General features: G+C 37.8%; 1 protein-coding gene across 6 annotated transcripts in view; it reads right to left on the bottom strand.

The window, feature by feature from the left end:
• Positions 1-13,568, bottom strand: part of FCHSD2 (FCH and double SH3 domains 2) — a 314,626-nt gene that overhangs the window by 57,218 nt on the left and 243,840 nt on the right. For 3 of the 6 annotated variants that reach the window (XM_054440857.2, XM_063672056.1, XM_063672054.1), the window contains 2 exons: positions 8,564-8,659; positions 6,284-6,355 (listed from right to left, as the gene is read on the bottom strand). In XM_054440857.2, coding sequence (XP_054296832.1) covers positions 6,284-6,355; positions 8,564-8,659 — 168 coding nt within the window. The remainder of the gene's footprint in view (positions 1-6,283; positions 6,356-8,563; positions 8,660-13,568) is intronic. The other 3 variants (XM_054440858.2, XM_063672055.1, XM_054440859.2) reach the window with 1 other exon arrangement.

Consider the following 13,568-nt stretch of genomic DNA (forward strand, 5'->3'; position numbering starts at 1 on the left):
ATACAAAAGCATAGAAGGCTCAGATACCTGAGCAGAGTGAGCAGGGATAGAAAAGCTGACTTCACGGAAGAAAACAATCAGTTTTTAAACTCTGTAACTAAAATATAACCATTTCAAGGAGAGAAAAAGAGATGGTCATGTATGATGAATAAAAATCACTAACAGTAAAATACTAGCATTCCAACCCATTTCAAAAAAAGATAGTGTTGGGGTTGTTAGGCCAATGGCATAACATTCTAGTTAACCCTCATTCAGGGAATTTGTACTACTTACATTTTTCAGTTTACTGAGAGACAAGAAATATATTGGGGCTGGGCACAGTAGCTCACACTTACAATCCCAGTGCTCTGGTAGGCCAAGGCAGAAAAACTGCTTGAGGCCAGGAGTTTGAGACCAGCCTGGGCAACATAGCTAGACCCCAGCTCTTAAAAAAAAATTAGCACATAACTGTAGTCCTATCTATGGGAGGCTGAGGCAGGAGGATTGTTTGAGCCCAAGAGATCAAGGCTGCCAGGAGCTATGATTGTGCCCTCCAGCCTGGGTGACAGAGCTTCTCAAAAGATATATATTAATATATTGAGTTAAATATTGGATCCATCTTATTCTTTATGAAGTATATTAATATATGTTTAATTATTTCAATAAAGTTAATTATTTGTTCTCAAAAGGACTTCTTCAAGTAAAAAGCATCTGGATCTCTGTATTCCAACTACACGTTTGTACAGGTTCACAATCCCACAATTCTGAAATTCAAAATGCTCTGAAAAAGAATAAGTATTTTTTGGTAAGGTTGGAGCCAAAACTCACTTGAGCCAAAATGTGATTTGAACTAGTAAGAGGTTATTTATAGTTTTTTTCTTTCATATATACATATATGAATGAAAATATTCATATGTTTCACTGCAAAAATACTATGTTGATCACAGGTACTTCCTCATACATTGCTCAGGGTTTTATGCAATGTATGGTATATGGGTCACTTTTCTAAAATCTGGAAAATTCTGAATTTTGACATGTATTTGGCCCAAGGCTTTTGGTAAGAGACTGTAGACTTTTAAGTCACATATTTCAAATATGCCACACACCTTGAAGAGGAGTGGAACAGTGCCTCTTTAGAGACATAATTTAATTTATTCTGACTATGCTAGGATAGCAGAACCTTCACTTGGAAAGAAGTGGGAACTCATCTAGATAATTGTTGAGTGTGCCTGGTCTCTCAGGAGAGCACACTGGAGAAGAACTGGTGTGGACTGAGCCTTGGGACAATTCTGGAAAACTCTGGACACCTGGGGAAAAGGAATATACCCATTAAGGCTGGGGTGAAGAAATGATGAGAACTCTGAAAGGAGCTATTCTTTTGTCTTGGGTTAAGAGTACCAAAGGCAAACCTTAGCAAAAAATATGTTCCTGAGTAATGACATGAAAGTAAAACAAAAACGGCATAAAAACCTTGTGTCTAACACTTTCGAGAACATACCTAGAGGCATGGTTAGATGGAACAGCCTTATAAAGAGTATGCCTTTATTTTGGTAGCTCTCACAGAGATTTTGCTTTAAGAGCTATAATCACGAGCTAGATAGGGGAACTTCCAGGCTCCTACTGTCAGCACATAACTAATGCATCTATGCAAAGATCTAGTTACTCTGGATGGTTAGACAAGGAACCAGATCAGGAGAAAGGTGACTAAACCAGTAGAGGGCCTATCACATAGATAGTGGACTTTTTACAAAAAGCCTTTTGTGAAACGCTGAAGAAATTAGGACAATCACTATGAACACTTAACTGTCAGTATTGCTAATTCTAAAACGCAACACTCATGTCTTTAGTCAAAGCCTCTCATTTTTGGATACTGTGCCAAGCATATGTGTAAGAGGATGGTACCTATTTACTCAATAGGAGGACATCCCACAAATTCTATCACAGCCTTTTTCACATTTATGAGACAACGCTATATGCAATACAAAATTTCTACAAGCAGAAAGAGCCACCCACAACAAAGAGAATTTTCAGGTACATTTCCTGCACAGTATATTAACCCCATGTAGACTTTTATAGACAAGGGAAATTTTTGCCAAATATTTATTTTTAATAGATGCATAAATCACTCCCCTTATGTAAAACTTTAATGTGTAAAAATCCTCAACTACAGCGAGTGGACATTTTACTTACTATAATTGTTAATCTATAGAAGGCAGAATTAAATATCAGAAATAGCATCTAGAATAACAGGGAAAGATCATACATCAGAAATTTAGTGTCAGCTTTTTGCTATCATGATCTGTGAAGATCTTGTTATTTGCTGTTCGAAGAAGGTAAAGGGGAAAGGGTATTCTCCATCCCGACTGGGAAACCTGAGAAAGTTTCCGTGTTTTTCCTGCCTGTAGAGATCATACTTATCTAAGTTCTGTGGACATGCATGTTTCCCATATTATTTCCCATCCCAGCTTCGCTTTGTCATTTTTCACAGGATGTGAGAAAATGCCCCTAATGGCACTCATCACTAGTTCTGATAATGAAAGGATAGGTCACTGAGATGTATGTAGGGCAGAGATGTTGAAAAGTACAAGTGATGTACTTAAAATTATTCCAAACAGATTGCCTTTCAGATGTACAAACTGCCAAGAAGGCCATTGATGAGATCCTCTTTGTGGAATAAGTAGGAGAACAAAAGTCCCAAGGGACTTTTAGTGATCAATCCAATGAGGGAGTTGAGAGCTAGGGATCATGACTGCAAAAGTATTGCAAGTATTTCAAGATTTGTAATGTCTTCTATATTTGATATTTGGTATTTCCTATAGCAATTAGGGGGAAAATATTAAAAAAAAAAAAAAAAAAGAAATATGCTTGCCCTGTGGATTTTTGTTTTGTTTTGTTTTGTTTTGTTTGAGATGGAGTCTCACTCTGCCGCCCAGGTTGGAGTGCAGTGGCGCGATCTCAGCTCACTGCAAGCTCCACGTCCCAGGTTCACGCCATTCTCCTGCCTCAGCCTCCCGAGTAGCTGGGACTACAAGCGCCCGCCACCACGCCTGGCTAATTTTTGTATTTTTAGTAGAGACAGGGTTTCACCACATTAGTCAAGATGGTCTCGATCTCCTGACCTCGTGATCTGCCCATCTCAGCCTCCCAAAGTGCTGGGATTACAGGCGTGAGCCACCATGCCCGGCCGTCCTGTGGAAAGATTTTAAGAAGTCAGTCAACATCTATTCTGACTCAATGTGCCAGGCATTGAGTCAAATGCTTAGTATCCTATTTAATTTTCAAACAAATAAGGTATAGTTGTCCTTCCATATCTGTGGGTTCTGTATCTGTGGATTCAACCAACTGTGGGTCAAAAATATTTTTTAAAAAGAGCAAAAACAACAAAAAAAGATAGTTGTGTCTGTACTGAACATGTACAGATTTTTTTTCCTTGTCTTATTTCCTAAACAATGTAATAGGACCATTATTAGCATAGCATTTACATTGTATTAGGGATTATAATCTAGTGATGATCTACAATATATGAAGGATGTGCATAGGTTATATGCAAATATTACATCATTTTATATAGGGGACTTGAACATCTGTGAATTTTGGTACACAAAGAGGTTCCTAGAATCAATCCCCCATGGAAACCAAGGGACAACTGTTGTCATTTTACACGTGAGGAAGCTGAATCACAAAAGGTAAATATATGTAAATAAACTGCTAGTTTAGACACCCAAACCCATGTTTTCTCCATTGTACACCACCTGTATGAATCACTAACCCCAGCGTGATCCATGTGTCAGCTGAATGACTCTAACATTGAGATCCTAATAAATGTGTTTGTCAGTTCTCTCTCACAGAATATTCTTATTATAGACAGGAGGATTTAAAGGCACATTCCATATCCTCCTCAGAAAAATTCTGCATTAAAAAGTCATTTCAGCAAAAAAAGATATATTTTACTTTTTCTAGAAAGAGCTCTGGCTTTCTGGTATCATCTGAGAAATGATAATTGAAGATATAAAGAAAGAACACTTTAGAAATCAGTAACTCTCTTATGGAAATATAGATAAGAAAATCCTTCAGCATTAACCATGAGACAGCTATTAAGTTACTACATAAGACAAAGCTTGCCATTGGTCACTGTCACTTGTAGTCATCTTTTGGTTAATACTAAAATTCTACCCAAAAATGCCCTAATTAAATTACTATAATAATACTGTGACTATACATATTCAGTTGGGTGTCTTGGACTTTTGTAGGGAAAACAGTGTAGTTTGAAATGGGTTATATTAAAAAGTTAAAAAAAACTTTAAGACAGTTTATGAAAATCATCAGAAGAAAATAAGAGTTACATTTTATCACAGTGGTAACTTTAAAAGTCCTATAACTTTCCTAACTACATCTTACGTAAATTTAGATAAAATATTTGCTGAATTCTCTTGTCTGTAAGGCAAGGGCATATGCAAAGTATATGTGTCTGCTTAGTAAATGAAAAATAAATGTGTTACACCCATAAGCAGTTCAAAATTCCTAATTCAAACTATAAAATTCAAAATAAAAGAACAATACTGTCCTGCCCCTGCAATGGATCTCATCCTATTACTATCTTACCTGAGTATATAGTTCTTCATTTACCACCATATATAAAACTCAAAAATAACACCTGGTTGCATCCCACTTTCATCACCAAGTCTACTTGCTATTTCAGGTATAGTCATGTACTTTCAAACTTTTCTGGCTCTAATGCTTATTAGCTGAGTGACCTTGAGCAAAGCAAACTGCTTTTCTTTTTTTCTATTTTTTTTTTTTTTTTTTTGAGACAGGGTCTTGCTCTGTCACCCAGGATGTAATGCAGTGGCGTGATCATGGCTCATTGCAACCTCCACCTCCCAGGCTCAAGTGATCCTCCCACTTCAGCTTCCTGAGTAGCTGGGACTACAGGTGTGTGCTACCATGCCCAGCTAGTTTTCTGTATTATTATTATTATTTTTTTTTCAGAGAAAGGGTTTCGCCGTGTTGCCCAGGCTGGTCTCGAACTCCTGGGCTCAAGCAATGCACCCACCTTGGCCTCCCAAAGTGTTGGGATTACAGGCGTGAGCCTCTGCACCCAGCCAGATTTCTTTAGTTGCCTCAACTGTAAAAGAAGGATTAAAAATAGCACCTACAATATAGGGTTGTTGTGAAGATAAAATAAATTAATACAGGTAATGCCATTAGAAAAATGTCTAGCATGAAATAAATGTTCAACAAATGTCACCTATTATTTTTATTCTTTTCAATTTTTGTTTTCGCTTCCTGGCATGTTGTTTCTCCCTCTTTGCAGAGTAAACTGCAATTCATCTTCAAGATCTAATTCATAACAAGTAGACACAATCCAATAAAAAAATAGAAACAAGGTTTGAATAGACATTTTACCAAAGAAGATATATGAGTGGCTAATACACTCATGAAGATACTCAACATCATTAGTCATTAGGGAAATGCAAACCAGAACCATGAGATACTATTTCATATCCACTAGGATGATTATAATCAGAGCCAGACAATAATAAATGTCTGGCTGAGGCAGGAAGATCTTTTGAGCCCATGAGTTCAAGGCCAGCCTAAGCAACATGGTGACATCCCCTCTCTACCAAAAATAAAATAAAAATAAAATAAAATAAAAATTAGCTGTAGTCCCAGTTACTCGGGAAGCTGAGGTGGGAGGACTGCTTGAGCCCAGGAGGTTGAGGCTGCAGTGAGCCGTGATGATGCCATTGCACTTCAGCCTGGGTGACAGAGTAAGACCCTGTCTTTAAAAAAAAAAAAAAAAAGACTTTTTAAATGACTGAAGGTCTGGAATGATTTTTTAAAATCATATGCATTTATCTTTTTGCATTATGAAAAAACTAATCGCTTCCCAAGTCCTGAACATTTCTTCTTAGAAGACAGAATAGCACAGCAGAAAAAACATTACTATTGCAATCATAACAGTAATGTGTCATTAATTTACCATATGACTCTGGACAAGTCTCCCTTACTAGGCTACAGTTTCCCCTTAAATAAAGACAAGATTAGCTCTAAGGTTCTCTCCAGCACACCTGTTGAAGAAAATTAAGGTGCTTCACACAAGATGAAACATGAGAAGCTCAATTTCTTCACTATAAACAGGGAAGGAAATTCTTAATTTATAAGAGAAAACACAGCTGGTGCATCAGGGGGCCTCTTATACATGTATATATGTAATTTTCATCCCAACACCAGGTCCCACCCTTCATTAACATGCAAACCCACACTTCCCATCCCTCCCGCCCTTGACCCACACCCCATATACCTCAGCTATGGTCATTCTCAGAGCACTGACAGGGGAGAGCTCAATATCCACCAGTTGGGCGGCTTTTAAACTCTGCCCAATAAAGATTGCACAAGGACAAAAAACATAGCATAGAGTTAGAAATTTAAGGCAAACAAGGAGACAACACCTAAGAACATTTAGCACATTGTTTAGAAACAAAGGATTTAGGGCTGTAGTTGGGCTGGGAAAAAGTGAGATGAGAGTCACTGTTATTCTGATTTTTTCTGTGGAAAATAGCAATGATAAAATAACATCAAATTAGTCATAATTTTAAGACAAGCTTGACAAACTTGTCTATACCTTGTATCTTCTAATGCTCTGCTTCATCCCTCCCAGGCTTCAAAGAAGTCAAATCACAGGAGAATGTGAATAAGTCATTGGCAAAAGCTGATTTGATTAAAAAAAAAAAAAGCACTACTATAAACGGCAAAGGTTGTAATATAGAGGGAAATGCTGATTTCCTACATTTCTTTATATAGCTGCTAACAGAGCTACTTAAAGTATAAGAAAAGTAATGAAGATATCTCTGGCAAATGTGTTTCTATTAAACTGATACCATTAAACTCTGGAACTATATCATAAACTCCCTTGGTTCTGGTTCTAAATTTATCAAAATACTTTATGAATATAATTTGATTTTCCTTTTGGCTTGCCTACATTGAGAGAATGTGCTAATAATGCCAACATGTGCCTTCTCATTTGGCAGAAGTTAAATTTCATTTTTTATGTTACCAAATTAGCATTTTTGTTCTTTTTTAAAAATTTAAATAATGGCAAACATTTCCCATAAACTCAAGGATGATTACTGTATGCTTTTAAACAACTGCCAATTGGGGCCGGGTATCGTGGCTCATGTCTGTAATCCCAGCACTTTGGGAGACTAAAGTGGGTGGGTGGCTTGAACTCAGGAGTTTGAGACCAGCCTGGGCAACATGGTGAGACCCCCCATCTCTATTGAAAATACAAAGAAAATAGCCAGGCGTAGTGGTGCGTGCCTGTGGTCCCAGCTAATCGGGAGGCTGACGTGGGAGGATCACTTGAGCCCAGGAGAGGGGGGCTGTAGTGAGCTGAGATCACGCTACTGCACTCCAGCCCCAGTGACAGAGTGAGACCGTGTCTCAAAAATAAAATAATAATAATAATAAATAAATAAAAACAAAAATTGCCAGTTGGAATCTACAGACAGAAAGTAGATTAATGATGTCAGGGGCTGAGATGAGGAGTATAGGGAGAGTGACTGCTTAATGGGGTCACGATTTCTTTTTAAAGTGATGAAATGTTGTGGAACTACGAAGTGATGACAGTGCACAGCACCGGAAATGTAGTAAGTGACAGTGAATCAATCTTACACTTTAGCTATGGTTAAAAATGGTAATTTTTGTGTTATGTGTATTCTGCCACCATAAAAAAAAATGGCAGAGGGGTAGAGGCATTAAAAAAATTCCTAATTTGAGGTTTATGTAAGTGCTTTAATATTGTAAGAAATCTGAAAGGAATTATAAAAGGCCTATAATCTTTTATAAGACCAACCAAAATATTTCATACACATGTTCATTATTCCATTTATTAATTCTATTCTGGTTAAGTTTTTTTTTTTTTTTTTTTTTGGAGACAGAATCTCACTCTGTCGCCCAGGCTGGAGTGCAGTGGTGTGATCTTGGCTCACTGTAACCTCTGCCTCCCAGGTTCAAGTGATTCTCCTGCTTTAGCGTCCCGAGTAGCTGGGATTACAGGGGCCCACCACCACGCCCAGCTAATTTTTGTATTTTTAGTAGAGACAGGGTTTTGTCATGTTGGCCAGGCTGATCTTGAACTCCTGACCTCAGGTCATCCACCTGCCTCGGCCTCCCAAAGTGCTGGGATTACGGGCGTGAGCCACAGTGCCCGGCCTATTCTGGTTAAAACTGAACCACTGATTTCTGTGGAGGGGTACAACATAAAGAATTTCAGGGAAAATATAATTTACATTTGAGTAAATGTATTGAATATTTTTCTTCCTCCCTCAGTTGTTTTCAGGTTTCAGTAACTTGTCTTATAACTTAACCTCATTTGGTAGAAGGTTGTTAGCATAAAGACACTGAGTTTCTTGGCCACAATTCAGACAAAAAAAAGTCATAATTATTCTGCGTCCTCACAGTTTTGTTATAAAATTGATGAGATATACTCAGCTTTTTCTGTCTGTCCATGCCAAGGATTACTGTTACTTAAGCACAAACACAACTGAACAACACATGAAATGAAAATCTGTAATTCCCTTACAGTATCACTGTCACAAGGTTGGAACTGGAAGGGCTGGGGTTTGTGAAATACAGCATTCTCTTGCAAAAACAGCTGAAGATTGTAGTCCCGGACCACCTAAAGAGAAAATAAAATATCTTTAGGTCTTTAATGAGGTTAAAATGTCCAATTACATTACAAAGTTTAAGATTTATTCTGCTGTTTTCTATACAAATGAGAAATCATCCAACACTGTGGTTAAAGAGAAATGATGTTACGTATTTTATTTTTCATTTTAGACAATGGTTATTATTTATCTGTCCTATTTTCTCAAAAATAAATTTGGAAAGTGATAGTTTAGAAACTAGATCAGATTTGGGGACTGGACAATATATAATACCTTAAGAAAGCAAGAAGATAGTTTTTACACAAAAAGCTATTCTGCGTAACACAGAATAGGGTGCAGATAAGGAAGCACATTGGTCTTTTCCATCTCTCCCAGCTCTAAAATTGCATGGGCCTCTTAAAGTCTGTTTCATGGCCATTGCCATCCACTAGGAAACTGCCAGATAATCCTATCCACAGCACCAAATAGTGTTTATAGAGTATTTCTCAGCACCTTCTTGAGGAGGTTACACTCTACCATCTTACAGCATACCAAGAAGACAGGCTAGAAAGGAATTTATTTATTTATTTATTTATTTTTTTTTTTTTTTGAGATGGAGTCTCGCTCTGTCACCTGGGCTGGAGTACAGTGGTGCAATCTCGGCTCACTGCAAGCTCCGCCTTCTGGGTTCATGCTATTCTGCCTCAGCTTCCCGAGTAGCTGGGACTACAGGCAACTGCCACCACGCCCGGCTAATTTTTTTGTATTTTTTTAGTAGAGACGGGGTTTCACCCTGTTAGCCAGGATGGTCTCGATCTCCTGACCTCGTGATCCACCCGCCTCGGCCTCCCAAAGTGCTGGGATTGCAGGCGTGAGCCACCGCGCCCGGCCTGGAATTTCTATAAAAGGAGAATTCTGATACATAGAAAGCAGCAGTACAAATAGCACAGAAAGGCAGCCATCTGAAAAGAATTCATTGCATTTACATACCTTGGGAAAGAGTGGAAATCGGCATCTGATGGGGCAAAAAACCCCACTTTCTATTTTGCTACCATATCGCTTACCCCTTACTTGTCTTTCATTTGCAGTATATTATAGCCCATTAGCACCTCTGCTAGAAGATGGGCAGAAGAAGAAAAAAAAAGTTCAAAGTAACTCTGTACCTCTACTTTAGTAGTCCTGGGAAAAGGAATAATTGAAGAGATGCAAAAAGTAGTAGGTGTATATTGCATTTTGTTTACCAGTGCAATCCCAGTTCTCTACTGCTTCCCTCCCCCTCACTCCACCAACCATTTATTGAGAGACTTTACCAGGTCCAACATGAAACACAGGGATAAGGGGGATATATAGATGAATAAGACAAACAAACAAGGTTAGTATCTTCAAAGAATTTATAATTTGGAAACTGGGTGAACCAAACAGACTACATAATTAAAATACACCACGGAGTGTGTAGAGGATACGAGAAGAGAACAAGGTGATATTTAATCCAGGCCGATGATGAGGTGAGATGAGGTGAGGAGTTGTTAGAATATGGTCTGGGAAGGCTGGCTGAATAAACATATTCTCAAAGAGAAATGTACTTTGTTCTCTTCTTGGATTCCAGTTTTAAGCTAGAATAGCTGTGAAAGCTCATTACACAACCCTCAGAGCTTCTCTAATCACCATGCGGAAGAGCTAAGAGGATCACCTCTCTAGTTGCCAAACCTGTCCTCAAGCACTATTAACCTTTTTGTTTTGTTCCTCTTGAGGAGGAGGTTTCAACCTTTTAAAATTTTAAACTCTTTGTTATGGAAAATTTCAAATACGCATGTAAGTAAAGACAACAGTAGAATGTATCCTCATGTCTTCATCACCCAGTTTCCAAAACATCCCCTTATGGCCAATATTCTTTCATCTTTAAGCCCACCTACCTCTTCCACCCCTAATTATATTGAAACAAGTTCCAGACATATCATTTAATTTATAAATATTTCAGTATGACATCTAAAAGATAAGGATTCTTTTAAGAAAATATATCCATATTACAATTTACAGTAAGTACTTACAAAGCAACAAGTTCTCAAATTTCCCTGATTGTTTCTTTTTTTACAAAAAAGTTTTTCAAATCAGGATACAAATACAGCCCCCACAACGCAACTGCACGATGCTGTTTAGCTTTCTTTTCATATACAAGTTTCTTCATCTATCTCTCCTTTCCTCCCTCTTGCAATTTAATTGTTGAAGAAACTGGGTTTTTGTTCTGTAGAGTTTCCTGAAGTCTGGGAAAAATGACAAAGATGTAATTTTTATTACATCCTTGTAGTATTCTGTTTCCAGTATTTCCTATACATTGGAATGGGTGTTTTTTGTCTCATTTATTTGTTTATTTTCTTGGGAAGGGAACGTTTACTTCCATCAAGAAGCTTGCTTCTTTTTACAAACAGCTGTAGTGGGCTGAATGGTAGCCTCTCAAAAGATATGTTCATGTCCTAATTCCCAAAACCTGTGAATGTTACTTCATTTGGCAAAAGTGACTTTGTAGAAGTCCAAGATTGAGTGTTGACAGGTTTGATTTCTTCTGAGGGTAATTATTGTCAGCTTGTAGTTGGCCATCTTCTTCTGGTATCTTCACGTGATCTTCTCCCTGTGCCTGCTTGTGTCCCACCCTCCTTTTTTTCAAAAAGTTTTAACTTTTAATTTCTGTGGGTATATAGTAGGTATTTATATTTATGGGGTACATAAGATATTTTGATACAGGACTACAATGTGTAATAATCACATCAAGGTAAATGGGGTATCCACCACTTCAAGCATTTATCCTTACTTTGTATTACAAAAAATCCAATTATACTTTTTTACTTTTATTATACTTTAAGTTCTAGGGTACATGGGCACAATGTGCAGGTTTGTTACACAGGTATACATATGCCATGTTGGTTTGCTGCACCCATCAACTCATCATTTACATTAGGTATTTCTCCTAATGCTATCCTTCCCCTAGCCCCCCACCCCCTGACAGGCCCCAGTGTGTGATGTTCCTTACCCTGTGTCCATGTGTTCTCATTGTTCAACTCCCATCTATGAGTGAGAACATTCAGTGTTTGGTTTTCTGTCCTTGTGATAGTTTGCTTAGAATGATGGTTTCCAGCTTCATCAATGTCCCTGCAAAGGACATGAACTCACCCCTTGTTATGGCTGCATAGTATTCCATGGTGTATATGTGCTACATCTTCTTAATCCAGTCTATCATTGATGGACATTTGGGTTGGCTCCAAGTCTTTGCTATTGTGAATAGTGCCACAATAAACGTATGTGTGCATGTGTCTTTACAGTAGAATGATTTCTAATCCTTGGGGTATATACCCAGTAATGGGATTGCTGGGTCAAATGGTATTTCTAGTTCTAGATCCTTGAGGAGTTGCCACACTGCCTTCCACAATGGTTGAACTAGTTTACACTCCCACCAACAGTGTAAAAGCGTTTCGATTTCTCCACACCCTCTCCAGCATCTGTTGTTTCCTTTTTAATGATCGCCATTCTGTTGTGACATAGTATCTCATTGTAGTTTTGACTTGCATTTCTCTGATGACCAGTGATGATGAGCATTTTTTCATATGTCTGTTGGCTGCATAAACGTCTTCTTTTGAGAAGTGTCTGTTCATATCCTTTGCCCACTTTTTGATGGCGTTGTTTGTTTTTTTCTTGTAAATTTGTTTAAGTTCTTGTAGATTCTGGATACTAGCCCTTTGTCAGATGGGTAGATTGCAAAGATTTTTTCCCATTCAGTAGGTTGCCTGTTAACTCTGATGATAGTTTCTTTTGCTGTGCAGAACCTCTTTAGTTTAATTAGATCCTATTTGTCTATTTTGGTTTTTGTTGCCATTGCTTTCGGTGTTTTAGTCATGAAGTCTTTGCCCATGCCTATGTCCTGAATGGTATTGACTAGGTTTTCTTCTAGGGTTTTTATGGTGTTAGGACTTACATTTAAGTCTTTAATCCATCTTGAGTTAATTTTTGTATAAAGTGTAAGGAAGGGATCCAATTTAAGCTTTCTACATATAGCTAGCCAGTTTTCCCAGCACCATTTATTAAACAGGGACTCCTTTCCCCATTTCTTGTTTTTGTCAGGTTTATCAAAGATCAGATGGTTGTAGGTGTGTGGTGTTATTTCTGAGGCATTTGTTCTGTTCCACTGGTCTATATATCTGTTTTGGTACCAGTACCATGCTGTTTTGGTTACTATAGCCTTGTAGCATAGTTTGAAGTCAGGTAGCATGATGCCTCCAGCTTTGTTCTTTTTGCTTAGGATTGTCTTGGCTATGCGGGCTCTTTTTTGGTTCCATATGAAGTTTAAAGTAGTTTTTTCCAATTCTGTGAAAAACTCAGTGGTAGCTTGATGGGGATAGCATTGAATCCATAAATTACCTTGGGCAGTATGGCCATTTTCACGATATTGATTCCATTTTTTTGTGTCCTCTTTTATTTCGTTGAGCCCTTCACATCCCTTGTAAGTTGGATTCCTAGGTATTTTATTCACTTTGTAGTAATTGTGAATGGGAGTTCACTCATGATTTGGCTCTCTATTATTGGTGGAATGCCTGTGATTTTTGCACATTAATTTTGTATCCTGAGACTTTGCTGAAGTTGCTTATCAGCTTAAGGAGATTTTGGGCTGAGACAATGGGGTTTTCTAAATATACAATCATGTCATCTGCAAAAAGACACAATTTGACTTACTCTTTTCCTAACTGAATACCCTTTATTTCTTTCTCTTGCCTGATTGCCTTAGCCAGAACTTCCAACACTATGTTAAATACAAATGGTGAGAGAGGGCATCCTTATCTTGTGCTGGTTTTCAAAGGGAATGCTTCCAGTTTTTGCCCATTCAGTATAATATTGGCTGTGAGTTTGTCATAAATAACTCTTATTATTTTGAGATATGTTCCATCAATACCTAGT

Source organism: Pongo pygmaeus, chromosome 9, assembly GCF_028885625.2.
Source record: "Pongo pygmaeus isolate AG05252 chromosome 9, NHGRI_mPonPyg2-v2.0_pri, whole genome shotgun sequence".
Lineage (NCBI taxonomy): Eukaryota > Metazoa > Chordata > Mammalia > Primates > Hominidae > Pongo > Pongo pygmaeus.